The following is a 14236-nucleotide window of genomic DNA, read 5'->3' as shown; positions in this document are numbered from 1 at the left end:
ATCACTGTCATCCACCCCGAATGCTCTGCATAACTTACGTTACCTTCTTACCTTCGTTACCTTGTCTTCTTCTCTGTCAAATCGTTGTTATTCTGTGTACTCTAAATATGCTTCGATATGATCACCGTGGACAAATATATCTCTTATAAAGACGCAAAAGTATTCTAAAGCATTCTGTTCTTCACGGGCTCCCAGCACTTGCAATGCATGTGTGTCATCCCGCAAAAAATGTGAGCACATATTGTTGCTCCACAATCTACATTCAGCGATTACAATACTATTATGAACGCAAGCGCTCAGAACGGTTTCAAATGACAGCAGTTACTTTTTATATGAAGACAGAAGTTGAAAGTCCCTTTGGAAAATTCGATTTTGTAACACGCGGGACACGGTGCCACGGCTTGAATGCGCTCCGCGTATAGGGCTGGCAAAAAACTCACAGTGCGCCTACCGATCAAGTCCGACTTTTGATTTTTCTTCTGTGCAGAGTCTAAAGAACTACCTACAACATATAAAATTTTCGAGGCAAGTTTTTGGTGGGGTTTTTTAGATAAAAGCTTCCGAAATTCGTCATTTTCTGGTGGTATGGTGTTACTGAAAGAGGTATCGCTTATGTTCCCGACAGATTAGAGCAACAAATTATACATCATTCGATAGCCCTATGAATGACAAATTAAACGGCATAAAGCTCAGTCTAATCCGTTTTGTACATCGTCCGGAAAGCTGCATTGAATATGGTGTTTTTCGGCACTTTGAGTCAACTTTGATATTTTTTTGCAGACAAACAAAAACCGGTACAGCACTGCCAACGAAGGATCCTATTGTGACCTAAGTGGTCTAAAGCCAGATCACGAAATTTCTATAATGCGACAAGAAATAGCCTTGTAGCGAACGCTCAAACCCGCGCGCGACGACATCGTCTTATGAGAGGCAGTCTTTTCCTCCTCTCCTACCTACCGAACCGCGCAGCGCAGAAAATTCGGAAAGTGTTTATTTCTCCTAACTCACCGATGGCTTAAACATATATTTTTTTCCCGTTCATTCGAGACATCAAGTGTACCGGATTGTTCGATTTGAGATGGAACTAGCCCTTTATAGAATGTTGGCAACAAGTTGAGGGGGGGGGACGTGTTAACAAAAATGCGCACCTTACACGCTTCTGCTGTGCTAAACACTACATCCCTTTCCACGTGTCTCTTGTTTCAAAACTATGACACTGATTACCAGATCGCAATGAGAAAAGCAAGATAATGTAAACATTTTCTGAAATTAATGCAGAAGATCTTATTCCATAAGTCGAAACTTACTTCAGGGAAAGTAATTAGTTGCGAGAACCAGCTATACTTTCCTGGTAACCAGCTCCTGTGAGAAGTGTAACAAGGCTTCTGGTATTCGGTATTCACCAAAAACTGATGATAATCATTGGAGAATTGTGGATATAACTGTTTTGCTATTAAGGCAACCGACACACTAAAGGTCATCTCAAAGAAGGAGACCTACGGAATGGCATTTGCGCTCATTGACACATAATGGTAATTCTCCTTTTAGATAACGGGCCTTTCCAGAAAAGGAGATAGGCTATCTCCTCTCCGACCGAAAAGGCATAGCCTTGAAAGCAGCATCTACCGATGATTAGCAGGTCCCGATTATTTAGCACAAAAATGCCAGCCTCCAAAATTTTTATCAGTCATTAAAATAGTTTTCCAAACTTACAGGGACCTTACCATGTCTTTTTCGAGTGACAATTAATTCAATAATCTTGCGCCCAAAATGCTGCATGTACAGTGGCAAGAAAGGGACACATGGGCTGTAATAAAGTTCTGTGAAGACAATTTATGTGACCTGCATGGACACAAACACAGCGGTGAGGGGGGGGGGGGGGGATTGGGCTCCACAAGGGGGTGTATTTACATACTTTTGACGAAATATTGTGCAATCTCACAAAATTTTAGGGGGTGGTGGTCTCCTCCAGAATTTGGGGGGCTGTTAGGAGGTGTAGGGGGGGGGGGGGGGTTGGATAAATGACTGGCACCAGAGCCCCCCCTTTTTTTTGGGGGGGGGGGAGCAACAATAGATTCCTTCGTGTTGCACTGACTAGGACATGGGATCCGTCAAATGTTGGGCGAAAAATGGGAGACGAATAACTGTGAAAAAAAAAGAAAAAAGGAGAAGAAAAAAAAAAGACCTTTGACGTGGAGCATTGTTCATGATCTTTCTGAAAAAATACCATTACACACTTGAAATCTGCAATTCAGCACAGCAGCCCCAGGTGAGCACATTTGTTTCTGATGCTGTCTAAGAAAGAGTCCCGCACATGCCAGGTGAAAGTTCTAATCGGACCATTTATACTACACACTCGACTGTATGTACAGAACTGAGAATATCTTCCCAACATCTCAACTCCTATTTACGACTGCACCGCCTCTCTATAAACTTTACCGACGCGATCAAAGTGGAGCATCAGGAAGGTTCCATACAGTCGGCTTCTTTTTCTTCCTCTTGTCGTCTTTGGCTTCTTCCATGAGCTTCTTCACGCTGGGCCGATACGCGGGAGGCAAGAGCTCGTCGTCCAGCGTGCACTCGAAGGGCTTGCCAGGGGACTGAGAGACTATGGCATTGCGAATGATGTCTACGTCCCTCCTCAGTTCATCTACTAGATTGCGTCTCATGTCCAGCGATGCATCAAAGGTGAACAGGTAGTAACTGGAAAAGAAGCGTCTGCTGCTTTGAAGGTGAACTGGACAGTTGCAGGCACCCTTTAATAGTAATTCTGTTTTGGGTTCTGCGTTTTGGGTTTGTTCGAGATAGTCACAGGCAATATTTCTACCGGTTTGTACTGACTTAAAGGTTAAAATGTCATGCAAGTGCTAATGAAACAAGGGAAAAGGTGCAGGCTAGCTGGGGTAGATCCACGAAGAAGAGTGAGAGACACGGACAGAGAAGACGACACACGCAAGTTCTCGGACACAGCAATAATTTATTGGCTCGTCTCAACTTAAAAGTTAAAAATCTTCTAAAGGGGGCGAGAAGTGAGAACTTGTGTGCATCATCTTCTGCGTCCTTGTCTCTTGATCTTCGTGTAATGCAAGTGTCTCTCCTTTTGTATTTAATGTTTCTAGAAGTTATGTGCTCACAAGGAATCCTGTACTAACTTATCCTAACAGTTATTTTCATGTATGTAATAGGTACCTTAAACGCGAGCTTCACACAATATAAAGTCCACTGGGGCCAATTTCCTTAATGTTTCACATTTCCGCAGCGTATCACTCATGATTATTGACTTCATCTGAAACATACTCCAATGACGCAGCAGGGAAGATTGAGAGGTAGCAAGTGAGCTGGTGGTATAGATCCATAACATAAGTACCCCGAGACCGGGGGACAAATAACGACAACACAGACAAACAACATTAAGACCTTGTCTGTGTTTTTTGTCCCCAGTCTCAGGTTTTTATGTTATGCAGCAGGGAACTTGAGAAATTTCCTAGGAACAAGGCTCTGTGCTATGCAGGTTCCCACCGACAGAACAAATACTGCCTCCCGATGCTGCAGCCATGTACTCTGACATATATCTGTCTATCTGTACGGTCCCATTCGCTGCTAGCACGTCACTCTGAGGAAGGAATGCACCAGAGCAAGTTCCGTAAACTTCTGCCCAGCACTGTACAAACCTTTAATGGAATGAATCAAAGGAACAATTTGAAAATAGAAATGGTTAAGAATACTGCGTTGGAACACTGTACCATACGTACCTTCCAGAGGTATACGTATTTCCATGCCGGTACATCTTCATCGGCAGATCTTTCGTCCCAAGATTTTCTATTTTCCGAAGTACTGCTCCATTTTTCAGAATAAATTCCCCCGTTCTCTTGAGAGCTGAGATCAAGTCAGGCTGAAAATCGTATTTAAAATCAGTTGGATCAAGGTAAGGACGCGTTCTCTTATACATATTTCCAAGAACCAGGTTCCTTGGCGTCTCCTCCTACGTTGTTTTGCCAAGTTTCAGGCAAGCATGCGGCAATACTTCATCCTCTCAGACACTCAAGATTGAGCGCAATTGGAGGCGCAAAGGCTCCGTATACAACGCGTGCATATTGCCTACTTCAAAGTGTGATGAGAGAAAAATCTATCAAACGCTGTTGATAGAGATAGAAAGCACGTCCGCCGGTGATAATGTTGGTGCAGGGCGATTTGCAAACCTTACCTTGGCCATTGTCCTCATGATCAGAGTTAGTTCGTAACATGGCATGTTGAAGACAGGTCTGATACGCGATGTTTAAGAAGTAAATATCAATTAACTTTTCATTTTGCTAGCTACCTTACAAAAACGCGATACCCCACATGGATGTTATTGAATATTTACACCGCCATCCCTGTATCCGTACATCGGCATGTGTATCATTACGTACATTATTCCTTGTGCACAACATTAAAAAGTCGGAAACAAAACTTGAATAAAAGTATATTCGCGGATAGTTCCTTTGCCATTTATTCGCTGGTACTTATTTAAAAAACAAAAAATCATAACATTGGCACTAGCCATCTGCGCGTAACAACCGACACTGATGGATCAGGGTACAAATACAGCGCACACTGCCACACTTAACTGACCTTCACAATGGCGAGTGCAGGTCGTATGGTTGGACTGGTAAGTTTTCGTTTAAATTGCATTCTTTGCCAGTTTTTAGTTTTTAGTAAAGCTCTCGAACTAGTAATGATTACTGTGCATGCTTAAGTATTTCGAGCTTCCTGTACACTTCCAACAATGCTACATTTGTTTCGTTTGTGTACCTAAGACTAAAAAGCAGCATCGCCGTATTAATTGCAGCATTTAATGATGTTAGAGCAAAATACCCTTATGTTTGTCACACGATCTTAACCAACGAACTGCTTTGCTAGGTTGAAGAGGTTGGTGTGTTCACAGCCTTTGAAAAGTTAGGTTTGTCCTCAAAAATGCACCCGGTGATTCGCCGGGTTTATTACCACATCAAAAGGTACTGGTTACTGGTGTTTCCGTATTTAGCTCGGCTTCGGCTTTACAGAAGTGCAACGCAAGCTGATAGCATTCCTAGGGCATGTAAGGTCTGTCGAAGCAACCGTACACATCACATACATACTCCTGGCTTTGCTACAAATGTTTACTCGTACGTTCATATAATTTAGTTCCATTTGCGTATCTAGTTAGGTACTTTATGGCAACTATTTTTGTTGTATATATTCTCTGGTCTTTCATTGCAGGCTCGCCAGTTCAGCACGTCTGCTGTGCAGAGGAGTGCACTCGTTCGCGTAAGCTATCTTTCAGTCAACATCCGCTACAATGCATATTGCAATTTTTACACCCCATGGTTCCCAGAAACCCCCCACATGATGATGATGATGACGATGATTCGAGCTTTTATGGCACATCGACAGCTAAGGTCATGATGTGCCAACCACATGAAACACAATTAACATTCTGTAAGGTTTTCCACAGCACACAAGTTCATCCAGCTCTGTTTCACTCTTGAAAGAATCAGAGCTCAGTAAAGTGTGCAAAATCATCCGCAGATTTCCAAGGTTGCTAGATTGTTTACAGGTCTAGTAATCACTGTATACTGCTGACAGAGAGGTAATGGCATCTGAACACTACATGTTTTGAAACGATTACTTTTTTCTTCAGAGCAAACGGTGCATTGAAAATATAGCCTGTGCACTCACCTTTATCGGCTAGTCAAATGTGCGATATGTAGATCCTGCTGTCCAGCGAGTGCCGCAAGGCAGGCAGGATTGCTTTTCTGCAATACCTGAGGGTAGTGCACTGCAATTTAAAAAAAAAAGTTAGTTAGATTGTTTGCACAGCACTTGTGGTCATCAATATGCAATGTCTGATCAATAAGGTGTCCTTGCTGAATCGGGGTACCTGGAAAGAGTCATTGTATCTTGATGTCGGAAAGGTCAAACATCCATGCCGTTTGCCACCGTGCCCCCTTTTGCTTCTGTGTCACATGTAGAAATTTTGTGCCTTGTTTGATGCCGGCATTGTATTTCACTGGGTGGTCATTAATATTGTCACTGATTCCCAATTATACGCCGTTTATTAGCCTCCACTCGCTGTCTTCGGCGTCGATGGCCGCTACGCCACAGCTCTCTATTCTGCCGCGTCCAAGGAGAAGAAGCTGGATGCAATCGAGAAAGAACTGCTCAAGTTCAAGGTAAAAACTTCACCCGGTACATGCAGATTGCTTGAGGTAACGCGTCGACGTAAAGTAAAGTACCGGACACGGTAAATTGTTTCATGGGAACACCCTCTATCTCCGTGCTTACTGTAATACATGCTCTGCCTCATACTGTTCAGTTAAAGGGAATTGCACGAACATGACGGATCCCTGAAACAAAGTAACTCCGCTATTCAACGTATCCAGCCTAAAGAAACAACTGTGTTGACCCAACGTCTGCCCACAGAGAATGTGAACTGTAAAGAGTGTTTTCCCCTAGCCCACACGTTTCTTATGAACCTGAGTTCCAGAGTGGCAACACCAACAAAGGACACCTTAACCGATGTTATTTTCTCAGTAAAATAGCAATATGCAGTATATTATGCTAACATTTGCCACTCTCTTGCACCCCTTTTGGTTTTCCACTTCTCACATTCAGTGACAGAGCATATACGTAGTAATTCAGTGTAGATGTCAAACCTCTTATGTGACTCTCGCAAGGGTACACTACAAACAGCTTACGGTGCATCGTCATTTGTGCAGCAGTGCCTGCCAAATTTTGTTCACAAACTTTCAAGCATTTTTCTCGAAGGGCCAACTGGAACAAGATAAAAAGTTAGCTGAATTCATCGACAACCCATTGGTTCAGAAGCTCGCTAAGAGAGGTAAAGTTGTTCATGAAACATTTCTGAGATTCATTTTGGCACTGGCACACTAGTCAGTGCAGTAAGTGCAGCAAACATTCGTGCATGTTTTAAGCTGGTGTCACTGGTATATTGCAGATGCACTCACGCAGGCATTGACTAAGCTGAATTACAGTAAGATCATGGTGAACTTCATTGGTGAGCAGAAATTTTTGTATCTTTACATCTGTTGTGGCATTTGCTGCATAGTTGGTGGCCGCTAAGCAAAGAAAGGTACAGCAGAACACTGCTGCAGCTGCAAGAACATTACATACGATGAGCATCCCCAAGGTAGAACACGTGAACAGAACCACGGGATCAGCAAAGTAGCATTCCTGTTCATGGTGGACAAGCACATCTTGTTGCAGCTGACCCTGTGCTACTTTTGTCAAAAAATTGGCATCACATACTAAATTTTGACAGCTACGAGACCGTTGTTTTCGGTAAACGTTGAGTTGTTAATGATCATGTGGCAATGACGAGTTTTTGGAACTGCAGTTTAGGCACCCTTTTTGCAGTTCCACCCGCACATGAGCTTTGGAGTTATTGGTGACTTCGTACCACACTATGAATAGGGCCCTGTGTTTTAGCATACCCCCCCCCCCCCCCCCCCCCCCCCCGTTTTGCATGATGCGCTGGAGATAACTAAGCATTGGACATTCAGCACAGCTGTTCCATTCCGCACCTTATGTCAGTCTAAAATGTGAGAAGTGCTCTCTTTTATTTTCAACTGGAAAATCTACTTTTCCACCCGGTTTCACCCTGTTTTACAGCTCCTGAAATAAAACCCGATTGTTACCTCTCCCCCGTCTCTCGATTTTCAAAAAAACGTACAGCCCGAAAACGCAGGGCCCTAAGTATGAATAGTATGTGCTAGCATCAGCATAATTAGCATTGCATGACGTTAAGACTGTCGTGAGTTGGGACAATGTGCACCTCTTCTGGCACAATTCATGACATGAGTTGATCCTGTCAAAACATGGAAGACTTCTGCCAATCCTTTTCCAAGCAACAACATAAGTGGCATAAGTGGCTCATAAGATCTTCTGCTATACCAAAAGGCTCTTGTAGGGCACTCCACTTCTATGATTGCCGTTTCCTGCATGAGATTACGAGCCATTGTAGCAACAGTGGGCATGTAAGTTTGCTGCACACAAGTTCATCCAGCTTTGTTTTCGCTGTCCAGAGAATCAGAGCTCAGTACAGTGTGCAAAATCATTTGCAGGCTTTCAAGGTTGCTAGACCTTTCTGCTAGTAATCACCACATGCTGCAGACAGACAACAAATTGAATACATATTACAGCCTTCTGTTTTTAATAGTGCTCGCTTGCATTGGAGAAAGCGTATAAGTATCTTTAAGAAAGGCTCTTGCTAGCAAACTTTATGTCCTCATGCTGTCAACTTTGGTTGTAAAGTTGCAGGAATCATACTCACAATAATGGCAATTTTTTATTAAGCTGTTGGACTCCTGGTTGTAAATTGGAGCATGGTGTCACGCAGGTGCCCTCGCGGAGCACGGTAGGATTCGCCAGGTCGCAACCGTCATCAACACCTTCAGCCGCATCATGGGAGCTGTCAGGGGGGAGGTGCACTGTGAGATTACCAGCGCTAAGGTGTGCCTTCTACCCAATTCCTGTCTGCTTCAGAAAACTCTTTAACTGTGCACAGCACACAGGTTCATCCAGTTCTGTTCCGTACACTTGGAACAAGAGCTCAGCAAAGTGTGCAACAGCAGCATGCAGATTACCAAAGTTTTTTTTTTTTTTTTTTTATTATTACTTTTTTGACACATGCTTTAAACAACATAACTGCATAATCCATACGGATCATAGCCTAAGGCTAGTACGATCCGGTAAAGAGAGAAAAAATACAGTAACAATGTTCAACAGCAGCAACAGTCAAATGTCAGTGCCAAGCTACCGACATCCAGTCGACAGCAAACATAAAAACGTAATCATACCAACTAACACTTATAGCAAGAAACAGTAATACTAACACTTATTCAGTAGGAACCTTCGCACAGCTAATTTTAAATTGTTGGACATTATAACATATAGAGGCAGAGAGTTCCACTTGATAACTCCTTGGTGTCGCAGAAGACGCTTACCATATATATTCGAGAACTGCGCAACATTAAAGTGGTGTTCCAACATAGCACGGCTCGTGCGTGTAACAGATATAAGCCTTACTCCAGCAACAGCTCCCTCATTCATAATGCAATTTTTTATCATCAATACAGTTCTCTCAAAGCATAAAAGATTAAATGGCAGAATGCCTAATGGTTGATACAGACTAGAACAAGAGATCCTCGGATATATATTGGATATAATACGGACTGCACGATTTTGTAGAACTTCAACTGGGTTCAGATAAGACTGATAGGTATGCCCCCATGACTCTACACAGTATAACAAATGACATTGAAAAATTACAAAATACAAAGTTCTGAGAATAGGAACTGAGAGTACCTGTCGCGCCCTGAATAGTGCGCCATTTGCCCGTGCAAGCTTAGAACATATATACGAAATATGTGGCTTCCAGTGCAAATGAGAGTCTAGGATGACACCAAGGTATTTAATGCTATTAACACAGTCTATGTTTGCCCCTTTGATTTGTATTTTAAAATTCGACAATCTAACAGCTTTACGATACGAACTAAAGACCATATATTTAGTTTTTGTAAGATTTAATGTTAATGAATTTGCCTCTAACCACTCTAGTAGGTGTGGGACAACACAATGAATTTTGGCTTGAATGTCGTCAATACACGAACCCTTAAAAAGCAGAACGGTGTCGTCAGCATACATAATGCTATCAGTGTTTACCGCGGTCGAAAAATCATTTACGTAAAGAAGAAAAAAGATCGGCCCTAGGGCAGATCCTTGAGGGACTCCCATATGGACTGGTAACGCATGGGAGCAACACCCATCTACCGACACGACTTGGGTTCTATTTTTAAGGTAACTAGTAAACAAATCGAGTAAATGTCCTCTACAGCCATAAGTATCTAATTTGCAAAGCAGAATATCATGAGATACACTATCAAATGCCTTTCTTAAGTCAAGAAATATCGAAACACAAATTTCATTATTATCAAAACACGCATTTATAAATTCTGAAATTGAGAGAACGGCAGTTGCTGTTGACCGAGTACAACGAAAACCATGCTGGCTAGGACTGATCACATTGTGCTTTAAAAGAAATCTTGTAAGTCTAACAGATAGTATTTTCTCAAATATAATGTTTAATGCACTGAGAACCGAAATCGGCCGATAATTCGACAAAATGTTACGCGGTCCACTCTTATATACCGGAACGACCCTAGCAATCTTAAAGGCATCAGGGTACTTGGCTTCGAGAATGGAAGAGTTATACAGATCAACAAGCACTGGACACAATATATCAATATTATATTTAATGATTTTCATGCTTATGTTATCATGTCCAGGAGCAGTATTGCCCGAACACTTCTTCACAATTTTTAAAACTTCTTCAGCGGTAACTTCATATAATGCAAAAGTACTCGCAACAGGATTTTTTACGTAACTCAAAGATTTTCCAGCATCGCCACTAAGGGAACTGGTAACTGTGAAGGCTTCATTCATTCTTTTGCATAAGTCATTGACGTCACCATTAGAGTCCGGTAGAACGTGTCCACGCTTGCCTTTCCCGATAACTTCATTTATGATACTTTTATGATACTCATTTATGATACTTATAAAGTCCTTAGCTGTATAATATTGCTGATGACTATTTCACCCTGCTTACATCGTATATCCCGACACAGTTTGCTGAGCCCTAGAAACAGACAAAGATGTCAGGGTGTCTACCAACCTGGAAAACCGGGAATTATCGGGGCATTTTGATGCAACTGGAAAGGTCGGGGGTATTGTCAGGGAATTTGCCAAAAAGCAGATGAAGTCGGGGGGGAAAATCGCAGACAAGAGCCGTAGCGATGCGCAGCAAGCTGCGCAACGTCGCCACAGCAACAGTTCTCCAATGCGACAAGCTCAGAGGCAGAAAAGTATGGCAGCCTCACCGATACTCAATAAATGATCTGTTTATTATGATGGATCCGCATCAAAACATAGCAGTAGGCACCAAGTTTCCTTTTGATTTGGTCAGGGAATTTGCTCGAAATAGTCGGTGCAAACCTGGAAAAGTCGAGGAATTTGAAGGCCACAATTTGGTAGACACCCTGGATGTGTTTTCTGCTTCTGTAATTACCGTATTTACTCTCGTACAGATCACACTTTTCCCCCTGAAAAACATGGTGGCACATAGGGGGTGCGTGTAGTACGCGGGTAAAAAATTGAAACGCCGCACTTGAGGTACAAAAACCCAGCGTAGGTCAAAACGGCCCTTTGGTTTTCGTATGGGAAACGTACTGCACTTCTAACATTTGTCTTGTTGGGCTTGTTGGTACAGATTCATTACGGGATAAAAGTGCTGAAAGAAGGTCGACCCGGGAGTAGCTACTCTCCGCGTTCCAAAACCTACTCGATGACGTCACGATCCCCGTTCCAAAAGTGGGTCGCCTACTCGAGAGTAACTACCCGAGATAGACTCTCTCTACTCCCTATCAGACGGGAGCAGCTAAAAGTAGTGACATCAGAGCTGTCGTCTGCATTGAAATCTATGGTCGTCTGCTTTTGCTGCTGCTCGGCTGCATCACGGAGGACGCAGGAAAGTTCCAGTGCGGATTCTGTGACCTGATGTTTTCTTCAGAGCAACATGCACGGACATACATACAACACACATCAGATCGTTGCATGTGAAGGTCGAAAGCTGCTTCTATGCGTTTTAGAGCTAGCTGCGGGCCAGAACAGCGCTACTGTTTCTCGGAATGCGCGGTAAATACCCAATTCATGGCGTGAATGCTTTTTGAACACACGCAGATGACCCCATACCGAAGTCAACAGCGTCACACTAAAGCGAAGCAGCGGCTAGCGGTTCTGATGTCCCGGGGCCCAAATGTCACTGTCGTCTGCTATCACCATGCCGAGAATCGTACTCGCGCTCGTTCCACAACCTACCCGAGGGTTACCCTACTCCCATGGTCATGTGGTACAACTCTGTCACGTGACCAACTCCTACTCGGGAGTTAGTTGTGGAACGCACCCACATTCCTCCTCCCGTTCTGCACCCATTCCTCCTGGACCACTGGCCACGGTATCGAAATTCCCACATGAAATAGTGGAGTTGTGTGACTGTTACTTGATGGAATACACGACATGAGCAGACGCCGGATGTTGAGAGTCTTCCGGAATTCCCTCTCTTGAAAAACGCGAAAACGTCACTCCGTAAGAACCAATGGGGGTGCGACCAAGACACAGGGAATGCCGGGAGCTGTACAGGCGTCTCTTATAGTTATGGGGCATCTGGACCTACTGGATTATAACGACCATGTCATAATCGGCAACCCCTATGAGGAGCCCGTACGCACGATCCACTAGGGGCGCTACTCATCGGCCTGCGAGATCTACAAGTTGATTGGACAGTGGAAATTTTAATTTTGAACGTGCAGAAGCGGATATACGACTGCCGTAGCAGACGACAGCAACAGCTCTATGAAAACGCGTAGAATGATGATGATAATCAACTTTAGAATGAAACATCTTTCGTAGGACATCCACCGCTTGTACAGAAATACTAAGGTAAGCTGAAGTACAAAGTATTGTAGAAGTTCAGGAAGCAATAACCGGGCCGATGAGTAGCGCCACCGCTAGTTTCCAAATGCGGCGCTGGGAAGGGGTGCCTATGACATGGTCGCTCAGGGAGTGATGTTACCCCTCCGGAGCTCCTGCGGCCGCGGAAGCACCGCTGATTTTTAAAATTAGCTTATTTAATGTCTGAGCACTTTCCGGACGAAAAATTTAGCTGTGTAGATTGTCGGCTCGTGCCGAACATAGCGGTATCTGTTTCATGATACCGTTTGCGTGCCGGTTTCTGGATGTGACTGTCCCTTTAACGACCGCTCGCCCTCTTCACCTCATATTCAATATGTCCACCTCATTGGTTGTCAGCTGTGGCTTTGCTGTTCCTCTACGTCTCTTCATTCCCTTCTTCGTTCCTGTCGCACGGGCGCTCATTACGTTGCCTCATGTTGCGCAATTACGAACCGGCCGTGCCGCTAAATTCGGGGAGCGTTCTATGTGCGGAAGGAAAAAAAGTACCAAGACTTGGGTGCTCAAGTTAGGGGTGTGTTTTGTAAGCGAGTACATATGGTACACGTAAACTTCTCTTGTATTGTACTCTGGAAATGTCTGAATAGGGTGTATTCACATGCCATCAAACGAAGCGTTTGGGCACCATGGTGGTGGTCACTTTTTCGGCGCAGCTGCAGAGGTGATCTGGTGTTTGCTCAATAATGAAGCTTAGAATGCTGTTTTGAAATCTGGTCGCGTACATCTCCTCCTTTTATACCGAAGACACTTTGTCATTGTTGTTCTCACGTTTTCTTTTACGAAAACAATGGTTGCCGCATGGAAAAATCGAGCAGCTTCTGTATCTTGCAATGCCGCTACCGCGAAAAGTGGCCACCAGTAGGGGGAGCTTACGTGCATACACTCTATGCCGCGCACCAGCCTATGTCTCAAATTGCACCAGTAAACAGAAGTAAAATTTTGACGCTCTGACGTGTCCTTGCTGTTGAAATAATGACGGCCCATGTCATATCTAGTTATTATATCTTGAATGGTTATTTCTCACAGCCCCTTGATGCTGCGACAGAAAAGGAACTTGAAGGTGCACTTAAGGCATTCCTTAAGAAGGGGGAAGTCATCATACTTACGAAGAAGGTGACCATTTTACGATGTCTCACGCATGCCTTTCCATATCGCATGTCATCTTATGTAGTGTGTCATAGTGTGTCATTCAGTGTCACTTTTCTTTTGGCACATTAGTTCATCCAGCTTTGGCATTTCATTTATTATGTCAGAGCTCAGTAAAGTGTGCTACAACACAAAGCAGATTACCAAAGTGGCCAACCAGTCTGTTAGCCGCTATTTCACGCTGCTGACACGAATTGTAGAGTGAATCGTGTCCTCGGGCTGCGCCATTACGTGTGAGGCATCCCACGAGTGTCATCCAGTCCATTATCAAGTGCACTTCTGATGCTCTTTGTATTCTTCGTTTTTGAAGGTGGATCCCAGCATAATAGGCGGCCTCATTGTCAGCATAGGAGACAAGTACGTGGACATGTCTATTGCTTCGAAAGTTAAGACCTTCACAGATGTTATCAAACAGGCTGTCTGAAGGATGTGATGGGGTTTGTGCAGTGCTCTGGAGGTGGACCTAAAATGTAGATAACACTTAAAAGAATATAAAAAGTTGGAACTGAACTGTTTTGTCTTCAAA

At 43.6% G+C, this 14236-nt stretch overlaps 2 protein-coding genes across 2 annotated transcripts; one reads left to right on the top strand and one right to left on the bottom strand.

Moving 5' to 3' along the window:
- Nucleotides 1-2322: 2322 nt before the first annotated feature.
- Nucleotides 2323-4376, bottom strand: LOC135388103 (small ribosomal subunit protein bS6m-like). Its single transcript, XM_064617425.1, has 3 exons — nt 4205-4376; nt 3753-3892; nt 2323-2703 (listed from the first exon to the last, which is right to left on the bottom strand). The coding sequence occupies exons 1-3, from the start codon at nt 4247-4249 to the stop codon at nt 2448-2450; spliced, it is 441 nt and encodes a 146-aa protein (XP_064473495.1). The 5' UTR covers nt 4250-4376; the 3' UTR covers nt 2323-2447.
- A 173-nt stretch (nt 4377-4549) lies between these two features.
- On the top strand, nt 4550-14220 carry LOC135388102 (ATP synthase subunit O, mitochondrial-like). Its single transcript, XM_064617424.1, has 8 exons — nt 4550-4648; nt 5239-5286; nt 6081-6191; nt 6787-6859; nt 6977-7036; nt 8378-8490; nt 13591-13677; nt 14021-14220. The coding sequence occupies exons 1-8, from the start codon at nt 4619-4621 to the stop codon at nt 14132-14134; spliced, it is 636 nt and encodes a 211-aa protein (XP_064473494.1). The 5' UTR covers nt 4550-4618; the 3' UTR covers nt 14135-14220.
- The last annotated feature ends 16 nt before the right edge of the window (nt 14221-14236 follow it).

This window comes from Ornithodoros turicata, chromosome 3, assembly GCF_037126465.1.
Source record: "Ornithodoros turicata isolate Travis chromosome 3, ASM3712646v1, whole genome shotgun sequence".
NCBI lineage: Eukaryota > Metazoa > Arthropoda > Arachnida > Ixodida > Argasidae > Ornithodoros > Ornithodoros turicata.
The sequence above is the reverse complement of the archived record's forward strand: the minus strand, read 5'-3'. Positions and strand labels throughout refer to the sequence as shown.